Raw genomic sequence first — 18,389 nt, 5'->3', positions numbered from 1 at the left:
TAAAACCGTTGACCTGCCCACAATATAACACACTGACCAAGTTAACTCATAAAGTTCCATTAGCAAAAAGTGTATAATATAAGGTAAACTATCGTAGAAAATATTGTCACTAATTAATTGGTCAATATTAGTTGTTAGTTGTTATTATCTTAATTTTCTCTTATCACTTACCAACTGATTTTCAAATTTTATATAACATGGTTATCCTTATATTTTTGCTGAATTCTAGGCGCAAGAAATTAAATGTAACAAAAATTTAATCCCAAAAAAAAAAAAAAAAAAAAAAAAAACCATTAAAGAAGTGCCTCTCACATGGCAAGAATCATGAGTTATTCATCATCAGTAACTCCAATTAATAACAAAGGTGATAAGAATCTTCAAGTTGAAGCAGATGATCTTCACAAGAATCCTGCACAAGTAATTATTTTTCGCTTTCTTCAATTTCATGGCTTTAAATCAAAGTTGTTTTAATCATTTTTACTAGTCATTATCATTTTATTTTATGTTATAGTCTAACACGTTACTCAATTTCTTGTTCTTTTTGTCTAACTTTATTTTCTTTTGCTTGTACTACATAATTTTTACCACGTCAAAAGAAAAAAGAAAAAAAAAAGGAAAAAAACCCATTAAGATTTGGTTAATTGGGTTGTTATTTTATGTTCTTGTTTAACTTTGATCTTGCATAAAGATTTCCTAAGAAAATCATTGTCAATGCAGGTGGAAGAGGCAAGAATCGCGGTTGATAAGCCAAAACTCAGTGGGAAGATGATTGGGATTGTGTTTTATTTGCAACTTCTTGTGATTTTTGTGCTTGCAGTGATTCTGATCATCAGAGGCTTTCTATCTAAGCATGCTCATCGTCGGTTTCATCCATCGGAGTGGTATCCTCCGATGCTGATGTCTGTTGGATTGGCAGGAATCACTGGATTAGTATGGCAGACTGTAACATACTGTCATCCGTCGAGAGCTGTTAAATTGGCATTTTGGTTTAGTCCCCTGCTAACTTGTGCCATGGGTGTTCTTTTGATTTCTACTGGTTCAGCAGTTGGATTAGCTTTCGGAATTTTATCGATCTTAGTAGCTGTTATTCAATCGTTGTATGCTTGTTGGGCGAACCCACGGTTTAATCATGCTGTTTCTGTGCTATCTGTCTGCACTGCAGTTCCTCCACAGAAGAGTATCTCAATGACTGTTGTGTCTGTCATTGTATCAGTAGTCTACTCTTCGGCTTTGGTGGGTGGGATTGGTGGAGCTACTGCGACTGGAACCCATATTGATAAGGTTTTCATCGCGGTCATCATCCTTAGCATGACCTGGACACTGCAGGTGGTCAAGAATATACTGCAGGTGGCAGTCTCGCGTGTCAGGTATCTGAACTTTGCTTGTGGAGATGAAACAATGGATGTTTGGACATCTATGAGAGTGGCAGTGGGACCCATGGTGGGAACTGTCTGCTTTGGGTCTGTCTTAGTCCCGACTGTCACCCTTGTTTGTGGCTCTGCTAGGGGAATCAGCCTTATAGCAGGAGATTCTGATGAGTTCCTGTTTTCTTGTGCCGACTGTTATTCAGGAATTGCCTCAAGACTTGTGACATGTGGCAATCGCTGGGGATTTGTCCATGTTGGAGTCTACTGTAAGGGGATCATCCAATCATCCTCTGACACGTGGGAGATGTTCCGGAGAGCTGGGATGGAAGAGCTTATTGACTGTGATTTGACAAGTTCATTCTGTTTCTTCTGTGGGATTGCAGGAGGGGCTCTGAGTGCACTAGCAGGAGGGTGTTGGGCACTTGTGGTTCATAAAGAGTATGCAACTGAAATTTCGATCTATGCTTTTTTGATTGGCTATTTGATTAGTCGTGTAGCTATGGCTTGGCCACAAGCATGTGCATCGGCTTACCATGTGGCGTTTGCTGAGAACCCTCAAAGTGCTCGTTTTGATGCAACTATTCCATTTAGGTTGCAGGAGCTACATAAAAACCAGCATTCCAATGTTTCTGGCGGGGATCGTTGAGTAGGACAGAACACAGTTTGTATATAGACATATAGTATTCCTAACAAATTTTTGATAGCAACATGAATTCTTTCTCGTAGATATCTCTGTAACCAGGAAATTAGTGTAGTCATATCTTGTATACATCAATAAATTGCTTGCAATTGCGCGTTTGAATGTTTAGTAGCTATAGGCGAGGTAGCATAAGCAAGATAGGACGCAGTGTTCGAGATACTACTCTATACTTTGTATATAATTCAAAATAATCTCCAAAAATGTTTTCTTGTGGTTTCCACCTTGTAGTGCTTGTGGTCTCAAGGAAGCAGCTCCCCAACAGATGATCGTGGAAGCAGCTTTCCACCATGTAATTCCACAAAGAGGCAGTGTTTTCCCTAAAATTACATGTATAATCTTGTCCACCAGACCATAACTTGCCCTGTAGCTAGCGCAACCACGACTATAGTCAAAAAGGTAGGTTGCGAATTTTGATGTCTGAGATATAGGGGTGCTGGCTGCAACGACGATGGTGCATAAATGCATAATAGAGCTGAATACTAGTAAGAGAAGCATGGTGGTGGCATAAGAGCTTAATAATCAGTTGTTAACTTGAATCCATAGAGAATTTAACTTTTATACTACGTATTTGTACTACCTTCGTCCTGAATATTAGCCAGAATTGAGTTCATTGGTCAAAATCAAATTTGTCAAAAACCGTACAGCATTACAGTAATACAGTGAAAATTACATTTCTAGATTTATCTGGGACGTTTTCATCAGATCATATATTTTATGGGCTACAAAGATAGAAATCAATAGTCAAAAGTTGACATTATTGGAACACCAAATGGTGGATGTGCCTTGTCAATTAAAAACAGGACCTAGGGAAACTGCAAGGAGAAATCCAGACATACGAAGTACAAAATGGAATTTTATGGTGCAGAAAAGATCAAATCAATATTGCAGATTCCCATCGCTTAAACCACGAGGGGTGTTTATCATCTCTAGTAACCGATCCTATCTCAGTTCAGCCCTTGAGAGATAATATGTTATACAATATGTTTGTAAAACAACCTTTTCTCGAAGACTTAGCAACCACATCCATACAACCAGAGGATCAAATTTGAAATCATCAGCAAGTCTGATAAATTTATGATGAGCTTCCTACTGAGTGGTCTTCAATTCATGATTCCTAAATAATATTTGGCACCTGCATAGCATAAACAGTTCAGAAATCTATCAGGAAACTATTCACATGACAGTCGCCAAGTATGGAAAAACCTTGAATTAGAGAAAATTTATCATCGTAATACAAAGATGGGATATTGGGATCCAAATAATAATAAAAAAAAAGTGTTCTCATCATAATCTGGAGTTTAGTACTTCAGCAACCCACTGGTTGATCTAGGACAGTAAATTCAGCACAAGTCAATTAATTAGTCTTCAGTAGGCGCATCTACTCCTTAAATGAAACACATCAGCTAAGGAAAGAGGCAATGTTAATTCTTTGCAAGTTGCGATGAAAAGAGACCAGATTAAAGTTATAATTAGTCCAGCATGAAACACCAACGATAGCATCTCTCAAGAGTCAAGGCTACATTGAATACGGAATAACTAACTCTCACTATGTTGAGCTTACATACCTAATTCTGTCCATCAATGATCTCAAAGCTAACTCCAACATCTTAGGCAAACATATTTATTTTTTTTATTTTTTTGAAAAAATAAAAATTAAATTATATTTGTAACACTATACTTTGCATATTCTCAAAGTTTGATCCCTATGCAGCTTGAAGCGAAGTTTGAGACTAGTAAACTTCGATGGTAATATTATTTTTGAAGATTACAAGCAGCCTAACTATAAAACAACTAACCATCCATGCTATAAAGACACAATCACACAAACACCTATGCAAAAGATATAAAATTTATGATAGCATCTTCCATAAACTGAATTTACTTTTAACATGGCAAAGCTAAGCAAAAGAAGGGGGTAGGGTTTAAAACACTTTAGACTAATTTTAATCTAAGTAATCCTAATTTACTCTTTGATTAATACTAAAGATTTTTTTTATCATTCCTAAAGGAGGTAGGGTTTAAAATACTTTACCCTAATTTTAATCTAAGTAATCCTAATTTACTCTATAGAAATAAATAACTAACACCAATAATAATAAAGAAAAAAAAAAAAAAAGAATATCTAAGCCCATATTAACAAGCCTGAGATAAATTATGCCAATCAACCAATAAAAAACCGTAGTATCCCTCATTTTTAGATGTAAAAAAACCAGACCCGATTATTACAAATATTAACAAAATTAATTATTCCGAGTTTACGTCTCACACACAACATTTAAAGAGTAAAGAGTATTAACTGAATACTTATCTCAAGAAGTCAAAGAGTATAATAGGGGATTCAAGATCCAATTCATTCTTTCAAAATTGATTAAACATATTATTTATAAATTACTTTTATTGGATCCTAAATCCACATCAGTATATATCAATACATAAGATTTACGTAGAGAATTGGGTCACCTCTTTCACTGTAATATAGCCTTTATTTTCCCTGATGTTTATCACCTAAGTATATTCTAGTTCAATTACAATGAAATTGAGCTATATGTGGTTTGGTTTCTACTCCATTTGGACTAAAAAACTATTTGGTACAGCTGAAAGAATAATTAATATGATACATATATAGGATTAGCTTCTTCCAAGCATGTGAACTATATTTACAGCCATAAACATATAACTTACTGAAACCCAAGACTTTAAAGCCAAAACAAACTTACTCCCACTTTCTCAATCATTATGCAAATCACAACCAAATTGCACAACCATATTCATAGCATAACTATATGCATAGCACCTCTCTGCTTAATGTTGCAGTGCAGAGTCACAAGTCCTTATTAACTCTGTATAACCAGGAATTCAGCTGGGGTAAAACAATGACAAATGAAGACATTCCAAATCCAAAACCCTTAAATACATCCAACAACGTACTTCCAGACTCCTCACTCGCAAAAAGTAATATCTCGACAACCAGCATTTAAAAAGATTTGTACTAGTTTCTTAAAATTGGAAGTGAGGCACCACAATCCAGAACCACATCTCTTGATGTAATAAGCACACAAATATGTAGGGTCTTCATACTACAACAATGGACTACATCATTTCTTTGTGCAAATTGTCAGTTCCTTCCAAACTATTGCCAACATGTTTGGATGAAAAGTAGTACATAGAAGTATAAAACTAAGTGAGCATTTAAATTTCTATCTACTTTCTGAAGGTCGAAAGGTGAAAACTTTGCCACAAGTAGACCATGGTGGATCAGCTAATCATTCGCAGAAACAACTTTATAACAACAATAGCCAACCAGACTCACAAACAGGAATGAGAGAATTACACTCAAGTAAGAAGTAACAGCTAACCTCATAATATCAAAACGAGACCTAAGAAGATTCAGTCACAGGAGTAGGAGGTTGGTGGCTGACAATGAGTGGAGGACGTAAAGCTCGATGCTTCTCCTGATTTTCCTTTCGAGCCTTATACATCTCTTCAGTCTCAACAACTACCAACCTTTTAACCTGAAACAGATTGAAATCAAATCATTAGGTAGGTATATAACAAACAGAACAACTCAACAGGCATATGATAGTGAGACCTGTTGTATCATTCCCCTAACAGTAGGAGTGTTCCATCTCATAACAGTCCTGTTGCATTTGCCAAGACGCAACGCCTCCAAGGTTCGTCTGTGGAGTTTTCGGGTTCCAGGCATACCCCTCACCAATGTTATATACAAGTTGGGGCTCCATGCAATTGGGACTTGTGCCTTGAAAGCCTTGTATGCACTCATCTCTTTCAATCTATAATACACAATCACAACAACAACAAAGCCTTAGTCCCAAAATGATTTGAGGTCGGCTAACATGAATCGCTGTCCGATATAGAAAAAGAGACATAATAACAAGATAATCAGAAGATCCACTCAATGACATTCTTCTTAAAAACAAAATCAACACTCTTTCAATAACAATAGCAACAAAATCAAACCCTTATTACTAACATTAAAGGGTTTTGCAACACATTAACAACCAAATTTGATTCAATTATCACATAAATGATTTATAGGACTATCAATTTCTAGCAACATAAACGCTGATTATCATCTTTCATATAGTCTTAGTAATTAGAAACAATAGTTCAAATTTTCGAACCCTAAACTTATTACTGACAATCAAGTTAAATTAAATAAAACCCTAGATTATGAAATTGACATGATAATTACAAATAGAAACAATAAAATACCTCAGAAGGTGCTTCAATGGGGGATACAAGTATCAGAAGGTGCTTCAATGGAGAACGTCGAGTGCGCTTCAATGGAGAACTGACAATTAAATCCCTTTTTTTTGTTTTTTTTTTGGATATTCGTAATTACAGTTCAATGGGTTGGAGGCCCATTAAAAAACCCTAACCCGTCCCAGCTATAATTGGGTCAGTCGTCCAATAATTAAATGGGCCGTTTGAAAATAATTGGGTCAGGAGTCCAACAATTGTAGAAAAGGAAGATTTTTTTTTTAAAAAAAAAGGGGCAATATCAAGCAAGTGGGAGAGTATCAAATGACTCCATTTTGCATCATCCTCTTCAGACTAGACTCAACTTATTTTTTTATTTTTGATCTATTACAATGGGTCATTTCGAAATTATAAGATTTTCTTTTTGGTAATTTAATATTATTTCCTCCAAAAAAAAATATATATTAAAACTGACGACCTTTGATTTAAGGGTTTTGAGTTATATTTTCTCCAAATTTTTTGTTTCTCTTCATGATTGGCGATGGCGAATGAAGAAACTCAAAGAGACACATAGTGGTTGATATACTGAAAAGAGATTATATGGATGTAATTTTATCAAATATTTTTGGACTGGCCTATATTTTATGTAGTGGTGTAGATTTTGACCATGCATAATGTATAAGTATTCAACATATGTTTTGTTAATTTCTAACAAAAATAGATATAGGTACATTCTCTCTCCTTCTTTACGTTTAGAATATGCTCAGTTATTTAGGAAAATTAATAAAGTGAGTACATTCAATCATTTTTGTCATCATAATTCATTGGGAGATGGTAAAGGAGACTATTACTACGAGATAGGAAAGGAGAGGAGAGGAGAGAGAAAGTAATAATGAACATTAAAATTAGTGCCCCATCCAATATAAAATTGGAAAAAGTATAATGTTAGAATATACACATTGGATTATAAAGTTGTTGGTTACTTGTATTCCTTGGCTAATGTACTTAGCAGTATAAATATACACAAATAGTATGATATAATAGTATCTTTGTATTTTTTTTCTAATATTTTCATTTTAAAGAATACACTACTTCCTTTTCTCTATCCTCTCTTTCACTCTTTCTTCTTCATCTCTCTTTATTGACCAAAACTCAAGCTCTACTTTAATGGATTCCCTCTCTTTCTTCTCTTTTCTTCCTCCTTAGATTCACAAAATTAACACTATCACATGCAAAATTGAGGACAAAGTGAGGTAATAAAAAATAACAGTAAAGTAGTCCAAATTTTATGTCTTAAAATAGAAAAATCCTACTAATGTAAAAAAATAAATAGGAACACCCAAAATGAAAACGTAAAAATAAAAAATAAAAAAATGGAAACGAAGGGAGTAATAGATTTAAATTGGTCACTAGTAGCTAGCACATGTGCTCATTTCATTTTCAAAAAGTGAATATTTCTAGATATCCAAATTGTTATTTTTTGTAATTATTTGTTTAGTGTGAAAAATTTGATGTTATTATATGATAATTAATATAACTATAATATAGTTATATTATATTATATTACTAGCATAGTGCCCGTGCAATGCACGATTTATAAATCAAATTATTAAACCCGTAGGAAAAATAAAAACAGAGGTAATTCAATCACTAATAAAGGACTTGGTTACTGATGGTCAATAAAAAAATTAAAGGAACGTTATTTGAATAGTATTTTATGTTATTTGAATTTCTTTTAATTTTTTATAATGTTATTTTAATAATTGAAAAATAATTGAATAATACTCCATAACTATATAAGAGAAGTGCTCATAAAAATTAAATAAAAAATTAAAAATAAAAAAAATTTAACTACATAAGAGAAGTGGACTAATTCATTTATATCTCCCGTTGACAAAAAAAACTTAAATTATCTTATCATACCATCCGCATCAGTAGCTACAATCAATCTAATATATACATGTTTTATTTACCCGTCATGCACTCACCAAATCTAACCCTATATTTGACCTACAAGTACATATATTTTCCTAAGTTAAGCATTGTGCCAAAAACTATATATTACTTCCTCCGTTTCTATTTAGTTGACGTGTTTGATTTAGGCACATATATTAAGGAGAGGAGAGAAAGTGAGAGAGAATGAAAAAGCAAGTGGGGTAGCTCGTAAATGTAAGGTAAAAAAAGTAACCCCAAAAGGAACGTGTCAACTAAAAAAAAAACCTCCTAAAAAAGAATATATGTCAACTAAAAAGAAACGGAGGTAGTATATAATAGTCATATAACCAACATCTGATTAAATATACTATACAACACAAATACTTCGTATATAGGTATGGATTTATATAAATAAAATATACGGAATATATATTAAGATTTATCACTACCTTAATTATAAAAAGATTAACAAAACTCTTATAATAGTGCATGAACATTTATATCTCTGAAATTGTTCTTTTACATATATTTCTCCCATTTAATTTTAAAAGCCTTAAAATTGTCTCTTGAATTCGCTAAATTGATTAGGTTATGTTTATTTCAATATTTAAAGCCATTTACTATTTTCATTTCCTTTTGTTTTAATTTTTCTATTTAGAATTTATTAGACTATTATATTTCAAGATCGAAGTCAATATCTTTTGACCGTACAATCACTAAATCAAAGTAGCTCAACTAAAGTTTTGAACATTGCATAGCCACACAACATCCAACACATTTAATGACTACATGCAAATAATTTTAATAAAATTATGCATTTGATATAAGTTATTAAACAATTGAACTATATATACATTTTGATAGGTTTATATCTTTCATATTAACAAAAATTTACAAATGTTATTATTATATTTTGAAAAAAAATATAGACTTTGGAGTTTTGTATAAGATAGATAAAGGATAAGTTAATTCCCGTCATATATGCATTGAGTTGCTCGATCATTTTTTTTAAAGCCATTTACTATTTTCATTTCCTTTTGTTTTAATTTTTCTATTTAGATTTTATTAGACTATTATATTTCAAGATCGAAGTCAATATCTTTTGACCGTACAATCACTAAATCAAAGTAGCTCAACTAAAGTTTTGAACATTGCATAGCTACACAACATCCAACACATTTAATGACTACATGCAAATAATTTTAATAAAATTATGCATTTGATATAAGTTATTAAACAATTGAACTATATATACATTTTGATAGGTTTATATCTTTCATATTAACAAAAATTTACAAATTTTATTATTATATTTTGAAAAAAAAATATAGACTTTGGAGTTTTGTATAAGATAGATAAAGGATAAGTTAATTCCCGTCATATATGCATTGAGTTGCTCGATCATTTTTTTTGGGTGTTCTATCCGGTTCACCCTTTGGGCTATTCCAGATTCGAGGATCAGTTCTAGATGGTTAGGTTCCACTCCCCTCCCGATTGTTGTTGCAGGGGATCGAATACGGGTCCTCCCTACCAAGTGTAGTCTCAATCACCACTACACCAACAACCTGTACACTTGGTATGGAGGACCCATGTTATAAAATATTATATTATATACATATACTTTATTATATTATAAAAAATATTATATTATATACACATACTATTTTACACGAAATATATTAACTTTCATACTATACTTAATTACGTAGAATGTAAAGTACATGAAAATAGTATCATACCTACATTTCAATAATATAATTAGAACTTTAACAATATGACTTATTATATAATGTTTAGATGTAATAAAAATGACATGTATATTTTTTTTATTATAAAATGTTGATTTGAAAGTCTAAATTATAGTTAAAAGTATTATTATGTATAAAACAACATAAATTATTGAACATGATTGTTGTATATCTAGTATAGTACATGAGCAATGCACAATTTTTAAATCAAAATGTTAGTTTTTCTAAAAAAAAATCATAAGTAATAGCATTGTTAATACTTAATACGAATATTATAATTTTAAACACGAGTAATAGTTTTAATACATTTTATATCTATTCAAATGTCTAATTCAATTTAACTTTTATTCTTCTTGTTTAGATTGGTTTTTGGTTCAATTTTTTTTTTTTTTTTTTTTAATGTAAACAAAGGTCATTGTAAAAGGCATTGTATAGAAAATGAAAGGCCGATTAAAATTAAATTTATGTTCAAGATTATATATTTTTTTCCAAGACAACATTTCAGCTCAGCATTCAGTATTTGTCAAGGAGTACAAAAAACGATAAAAGTAATTTTTACACTATTTTGTATTTTTATCAAAAACTTTTGTATTCATCTGATAACTTGCATTGAGTTTAGGATAATTTATTGACTATTTTGGGTAATTTTTATCAATAAAGCATAAATAACTTTCATTCATTACAAGGTAGATTTTATAATAGGTGCACAATATTTTATTATACATCTGATTTTTTTTTAAAAAAAATGTTTGTATTGATTTCATAATTGACGTCAAACTAAATTCTATTGATTTTATTTAATTTTCATAAAAAAAAAACAATATTATCCTTTCAAAATACGAAATATTTGTTTCTTTAATTATGCCACTTTAATCATATTGCTTCAAATTAGTTATTATTCTTTAAATTGACTACAAATAAAGATTGGAAAGATGTTATGGATTATTTATAATATTGGAAAGTATATATTTTATTATTAAAAATTAAATCAATATTTATGTTAGGAAATCATAAATAGCTTATGCATGTATAGAAACTTTCTTTTATTGTTTAAAGTTGAACAAAAATAACTATGCTTGAATATGTAAACAGTAATTATATAGATATATTTTATACATAAGACAAGCCAATGAGAGAGTGACATTTGTCATCCTCACATTGAGGCGCTTGTCTTTTAGTATAATATATAGATAGATAGATAGATAGATAGATTATATTATATTATATTATATTATTATTATTATATCCCCTCAAAAAATATTATATTATTATATTATATTATAGTGTGGAAAATTTGACGTTATTATATGATAATTAAGATAATAGTTACTTATATTATAGTTATATTATATTATTATTCAATAGTTATATTAATAGTTATATTATATTATTGAGGGTTATTTGAGGGATAGTTATATTATGTTATTATTCAAAAAAAAAGTAATAAAAAGTATATTGTTATTATATAATAAATATTTTGATAGTTATATTATAGTTATATTATATTATTATGATATTTATAATTATATTATATTATTGACGGGTTATTTGAGTTATAGCTATATTATATTATTATTCAACAAAAATAATAAAAAGTATATATATAAAAAAAAAAAACACTCATCCTATTAATCATTACTTTAACAGCTAATCTCTATGCACTACTAATTGAGTACTTCTCACTATCCTAACAAATACCTACTATTCGATCGCTAAAAGCTACCCGCTATTGTTTGCCTAATTGGGCTTAAATCTAAATTTACACTTAAAAATAAACATTAAAAAAAATCCAACAAAGATTTCCTTCATTGAGGCTACAATCATTAAGTACATCTTCCATTACGGCACACCCCTCGCATATAATGTTGAAAAATACGACGACTTCAGAGAGAGAGTTTAATGGTATTTTTTTAATGCCAATAAAACGATGAATTTTATCTGATTCATTTGAATACATTTGAAAAATTGACAATCTTTATAATCCCACACGATCCTGTACTCAACAAATCAATTATATGATAGAAGAATACAAACACAAACCCATAATAATTCCCTAAGGGAATGAACAACTACACCAACGATCAACTGCTCCACCATAAGGAGCTAATAAAACTGGTACATTTACACTACTCATGTAATTTATTGAAATTGACAACGAAAATTTAAAGAAAAACAAAGAGAATGGGTCGGAAATCAAACAATACTAGACCTAATTTAATGACCAAAAGTAGTAAACCCTAGCAACGGAAGAGAGGAAAGGAGAGAGAGCAACAAAACTACTTTTCTTATATTATCTTCTGCAATGCGTAACAATTATGAGTAACAATTATTAATGAGTAAAAATAGTGCACAACTACATATTGTGCATCTGATGAACATAAAGCTAGATTCAAATAACATGATTAAAAAATTATTGAACAGAAGTAAACACAAAATAACACAAAACTAAAAGAGCATTAGGGGTAAAACTTTAAAATAATAATAATAATAATAATAATAACATATGTCTAATCTTCATGTCAAGATCTTAGAACATATATGTAGGTAAAACCACCCCCCCTCCTCCCAAAATAAAAAAAAATTATTGTAAATAAAAAAAGCATAATACTACGTAGTTTAAAACCAATATAATATATATATATATATATATATATATATATATATATATATATATATATATATATATATATAAAGGGGAGTTTTTCCCCGAGTTTTTAGAGAGCCACGTAGGATCTAATTTTCCCAGCGCGCCATGTAGGATTATAAATCTTAGTAGTAGCCAATTAAATAAGAGATTATTAATTTCTTTTAGAATTAAATAATTTAAATGCCATGTAAGCAAAATTGGCGAATGAGATTTTTAAGTTTAAATTAATTAAATATTATATATTATCTTTTAATATTAGGAATTTTATCTAAATATATAACAAATTTTAGGCTCATAAATACAAAAAAAAAAAAAAAAACATTATTTAAAAAAAAACAAACAAACCGTGCATCGCACGGGCTTCATCTAGTGAACATATAATTTGACCCAAAAACACATATTTTGTAGTTCAACTCCAAAGAACATAACAAAAAAATAAAAAAAAAAAAATAAAAAAAATAAAAAAAATACATATTCCATAGTTCAACTTCAATGAACCTATTATCGTTTATCCGTAGGATGTAACTTGACTAGACCAATACACCATCGTAGCCTCGTGCCCTCGTAAGATGTTACTTGATCATACCAATGCACCACGAGCACTAAACAACAGGGTAATATTACTAGGATATATTTTCTCTATTCTTTTTTACTTGACCTGTTTCTTTTATCATGCTCGCCAATGCAAAACTTTAACGATTAATAACTTAAATTCTCCATCAGTAAAAATTATAAAAGTTACTACCTCCGGTCCAATTTAGTTGCAATTTTGGGGGTGATTGCGGAGGCCGAGGCAAAAGATCATAAGCATGATTATTAAAAGATAAGGGTATATGCTTAAGTTTTAATCCAACCTAAAAAAAACAAATTCAACAAAATTTATATTAATTTACCCACCACCACCTAGCTGAATTTACCCACCACCCACCACCCACTGGCCACCACCACCACCTACCGCCGAACCCAGCACCAACGACCCACGAACCCACCAACCACCAAACCCGACGAGACTAGAAACCACCGAACCCAGCCACGACCATTAACCCAACACACCGAAACCACCAACCCAGCACACCGAAACCCCCAACCCAGCACACCGAAACCACCAACACCGAAACCACCAACCCCAACCCACTGATTTGAAACCCACGAGGCCACCGATCTTAAGCCACGACGCCGCGATCCCCGCCGATCTTAAACCACGAGGAAGGAGAGGAGAGAGAAACCGCCGATACACGCTCAATTCTTCGCCGTCAAACTCTGAAACTCGCTGGAAATCGCCACTGATATGAAGGAAATCTCAACCGTTGACACGATCAGGCGAAAAATTGAAGGAGGAAAGAGAAAAAAATGGGGATGAGGAAGAAGTAGAAATTTGATGAATAATGGTGATGAGGAGGAAGATGGAGGGTGAAGGTGGCTGGAATTGCCCTAAAGGTTGCTGATTAGATGGAAAGGGGTTGATTTTGCTGAAAATAGTTAGCTTAATTAATGTTAGGGTTTAAGCTAATCAGATAAAATCAGTTTTTTAATAGGGGTGTTTTTTTAAAAAATAAGGGTAAAATGGTAATTTTATCACTCAAAAGTTACTAAAAAAGGAAAGAAATGGGAAAGTTGCAAGTAATGTGGACAGGCCAAAAAAGGAAATAGTTGCAAGTAAATTGAACCGGATGTAGTATATATTATGATAGTACTTATTGAGACGAATCCAAAAAGATCATACATGAATATATTTTTCCTTACATATTATTCACAAAAGACGGTCAAAAGAGGAGTGCTAAATAGTGTAAAAGTCAAAACGGAGGAAGTAAGATATTAAAGCAAATAAAATGTGAGTATGTGACATATTTCCTCTGTTCTTTTTTACTTGACATGTTTCTTTTATCACGTTTGACAATGCACAACATCAATAATTTTAATACTCTATAAGTAAAAATTATAAAAGTTATATATTGTGATAGTACTTATTTAGACGATTCTAACAAAATCCTACATGAATATGTTTTTCTTTACCTATAATTTACAAAAGACGGTCAAAGGTGGGTTGGTGAATAGTGTAAAAGTTAAAACGGATCAATTAAAAAATAACGGAGGAAGTAGGAATTTAGAACATAAGAGAATAGAGATTATAGAGTATCAGAGTAGTCAGTACTCAGTAGTGGGCTGAAAACGTCACCGTCCAAACAGAAGCCGTCACAAAGTCAACATACTCGCCTCTGCACACGCTACTTACCGACAATTAACTATTGACAGCATCATAGTAACCATAACCCAACCTCTTTAATTAATTACTCTTTTTTCCCTTTTTAACTATATTCATTCATTATTTTTTTTTAATTACTGGTAGTACATATAAATATGAAAAAAATAAATGTGTAAGTCAAGCTAATGAGGATTCTTTTTTTAATTATTAGGGAGAAGGAAACACTATATTAAATAATTACAGAGTAATTTTTTTTTTTTTTTTGACACGAATTACAGAGTAATTTAATTGAAAAAGAGAAACAATATTAAAAATCACTAAACTAAGGGCCTGTTCACATTTACTTAATTTCAGTTCAGTTCAGTTCAGCTCCAATCAGTTCAGTTCAGCTCAAATCAGTTCAGTTCAGTTCAGTTCAGCTCTTAATATCCCTCTCTCATAAAATATTCATTTCAGCTCAATTCAGTTCAGTTCAGTCCCAATCAGTTCAATTCAGTTCAGTTCAGCTCCAATCAGTTCAGTTCAGTTCAGTTCAGCTTAATTCAGTAAATGTGAACAGGCCCTAAGGTTATTTAGAGAGAAATATACGTATAATAACATTATATTCTCATAAAAGCGTCATAAGTATTCAAAAATGATCGAGTATTACTTTTTTAACGCAAAAATATCTTTTTTTTTACGGGGAAAATATCTAATATTACAACATCTACAAGTATTCAAAAACGTAATTGTTATTATTACTCATAATCAAGTAATCATTATTATTGTTATTATCACAATTAATTCCTCGTCCGTACGTCAACTCTTTCATCCATTCAACGTGGTTATGTACGTAGTCTCTACATCCTCCAATAATGTGAATCTATGACCATGACCAATTTTTCCACATTTATACCATCACTTTCACACCTCATAAATCATAATAAATCTAATTTAATTATATTTAAACTACCCCTCAACTTCCTTCCTAGTTCCTACCCTCTTTTTATTCAAATATCTCCAAATTCTCACTTCTTAAACCCTTTTTTTTTAATTCCCTTAACCACCAAACTTAACTAAAACAATGACTAAGTACTCAAATAACAACCCTCCAACATCTAATTGTTTTACAGGCATTCTTCAAATGTTCATTTGTGCAGGCAATCTCCCTACTCACCCTTCTCAACACGATCAAATACTCGAAAAACCAATAAAATCGCGCTCTTTTTCTAGTAACGTTGATAATGGGTCGGTCCAAGCTCACGTACAAGCTCAAAATAGTGGTCCGGGGATTATAGCAAGACTAATGGGGTTAGACTCATTGCCTAATTATAATAAGGACGAAGAGAAAAACAAAATTACAACGCTTGACTCGCTTTTTCGAAGCAAGTCTATGAATTCATTGCATTTCTTGCCTGATTTTGATCCTACTAGAGTTGCATTTCATCGTCGTGCTAGAACTACTTCGGCTTCTTTTCATGAGCAGGGTCGAGTTAACTATAGCTTTGTCGTCGTAAATGATGATGATCGTGTGGATAAGGATACGAAGGGGGAGATGGAGGCGGGTTCGAAATCGAATAAAGAGATTTGTATGTGCAAGAAAAATAGACATGATAATGATGGTAGAAGAGTTAAAGAAAGAAAGAGTAAGAAAAGGTATGAAGAACGTTATTATAAAACTAATAGTAGGGAGTTTAGGAATAATGTAGGTGAAAATAGTGATTTATTAAGGGAGAAATTAGTGAAGAAAAAGGGGAAATTAAATGGGAAAGTTGTTACAAGTAAGAAGAAGGTTTATCATAAGGAAATTATGTGTTTTGAAGATGATCAATTACCATCTCGAAGCCCTGTTTCTGTTCTTGATGATTATTACAACGAGTTTGAATTTGTTACTCTTTCCAAAGGTATGTTCTCTTTAATTACTTGATTACTTAATTAATTTAATTTTTTATTGTTTTGTGCAAATTAATACTATACCTAATAGTCTATTTAATATTTTTCTATTCGTGAATAAAGTCTTAGTAATGATAGTACTTCATCCGTCCTTTTATTAGAGTTTCATTTCTCTTTATAATGTGAGTAATAAATGTTATAAATGAGACTCTGATAAAAGTACGGAGGGAGTACTACGGAGTATTAAATCTTAAATGGTGATTCATAGAGTTTAAAGTAAAACATAGGAGTTGTAATAAAAAAAAAAGTTGTTAAAAAAAAAAGAAAAAAGAAAGGTTAACATACGAATACTAAATAAAGCTTTTGGCATATTATTTTGGAACGAATTAGTGTTTTTATTTTCCTGTTGTTTGGCAAAATATGGAATCCGTTAAAAATGAGAAGATGCAATTTAAGAGAAATAAAGATAATTTTCTTCTTCTTTAGTTTATGAAATGAAGTCAACAACAAAATTTATTTTATTAGTGTAATTTTGTCGAAAACTCTTTAAACAATATTATTCCTTACCATAACTTGGCACTCACATGAAATTACATGGTTTATAGCATGAAATAACATAAATGTTGTGTAATTGACTAACTAATTTCTTGAAAACAGGGGAAGGAAGACAAACAAAATCAAATTCAAGGAGAAAAACATCACCAAATATCAAAATTAATGATAATTTGCAACAAGAAATAATGCCAAAATCAAAAGAAAATCAACAGGACTACTGTAACAAGATAGCTACAAAACAGGAACCGGTGAAAGAAGAAGTAGATGCAGCAGATTATTTAGTGGAAATGTTAGGAAAAATATGTAAAATGGCTGAAGAAGAGCATAAAAAAGACTCAAAGTGGGAGACAAAATATGAATTATGGAAGATGCAATTTGTGGAAGAAGTAAGTATTCATTTGGGTCAAGAATTGTTGGACTTGCTATTAGTTCAGCTAGTGGAAGAAATAGTTATGTTGTCTTTGTAATATAGAGGCCCATTTGGGTTTTCAACATGATTTTTTTGTACAACTTCCCTTTACTATCTTAAAGAAAGAAAGGTTGGTTCGAAAACTCTTTGTACATTTATTATTCCGTATGAACTTATTTTAAATATGAACACCGTTCACCCTCAAGTTACATGGTGAATCGTGAGTTCGTGACCGATAGTGAAACAAGCTCTAATAAAGTTATTTTGCAACTAAAATAGTAAATCCGTTGCGAATTGAATTTATTAAAACTTATTTTAAATGTGAACATTATACATTAATTGAAATACCTTAAGTATACAAGTACCAATCTTCAATCTAGTTCTTGGTATTTTTTATGAAAATATTGTCAAAAATAAAAAGACATTTGGACAGTTATCCAAAAATAAAGTGACTTTTTAATTATTCTAAAGTAAAACGACATTTAACATACATGATACATCTATTCAAAATAAAACGTGACCGTTTAACCTATTTAATACTTCCTTCGTTTCTATTTAATTGTCGCGTTTGATTTAGGCACATATATTAATGAGAGGAGATAGAGTGAGAGAGAATGAAAAAGCAGGTGGGGTAGCTTGTAAATGCAAGGTAAAAAATTTACCCCAAAAGGAAACGTGTCAACTAAAAAACTTCATAAAAAGGAATACATGTCAACTAAAAAGAAACAAAGG

At 31.2% G+C, this 18,389-nt stretch overlaps 3 protein-coding genes across 3 annotated transcripts; 2 read left to right on the top strand and 1 right to left on the bottom strand.

Moving 5' to 3' along the window:
- The first annotated feature begins 301 nt into the window (after positions 1-301).
- LOC145583429 (protein PNS1-like) lies at positions 302-2,179 on the top strand. The gene is made up of 2 exons (XM_081640672.1): positions 302-417; positions 718-2,179. The coding sequence occupies exons 1-2, from the start codon at positions 313-315 to the stop codon at positions 2,011-2,013; spliced, it is 1,401 nt and encodes a 466-aa protein (XP_081496798.1). The 5' UTR covers positions 302-312; the 3' UTR covers positions 2,014-2,179.
- A 721-nt stretch (positions 2,180-2,900) lies between these two features.
- On the bottom strand, positions 2,901-6,455 carry LOC145583419 (uncharacterized). The gene is made up of 4 exons (XM_081640664.1): positions 6,301-6,455; positions 5,657-5,858; positions 5,424-5,579; positions 2,901-3,199 (listed from the first exon to the last, which is right to left on the bottom strand). The coding sequence occupies exons 2-3, from the start codon at positions 5,846-5,848 to the stop codon at positions 5,445-5,447; spliced, it is 327 nt and encodes a 108-aa protein (XP_081496790.1). The 5' UTR covers positions 5,849-5,858; positions 6,301-6,455; the 3' UTR covers positions 2,901-3,199; positions 5,424-5,444.
- A 9,359-nt stretch (positions 6,456-15,814) lies between these two features.
- LOC145583412 (uncharacterized) lies at positions 15,815-17,800 on the top strand. The gene is made up of 2 exons (XM_081640657.1): positions 15,815-16,704; positions 17,351-17,800. The coding sequence occupies exons 1-2, from the start codon at positions 15,885-15,887 to the stop codon at positions 17,713-17,715; spliced, it is 1,185 nt and encodes a 394-aa protein (XP_081496783.1). The 5' UTR covers positions 15,815-15,884; the 3' UTR covers positions 17,716-17,800.
- The last annotated feature ends 589 nt before the right edge of the window (positions 17,801-18,389 follow it).

This window comes from Chenopodium album, chromosome 2 (genome assembly GCF_948465745.1).
Source record: "Chenopodium album chromosome 2, dcCheAlbu1.1, whole genome shotgun sequence".
Lineage (NCBI taxonomy): Eukaryota > Viridiplantae > Streptophyta > Magnoliopsida > Caryophyllales > Amaranthaceae > Chenopodium > Chenopodium album.
This window is presented reverse-complemented; position numbering and strand designations above follow the sequence as displayed.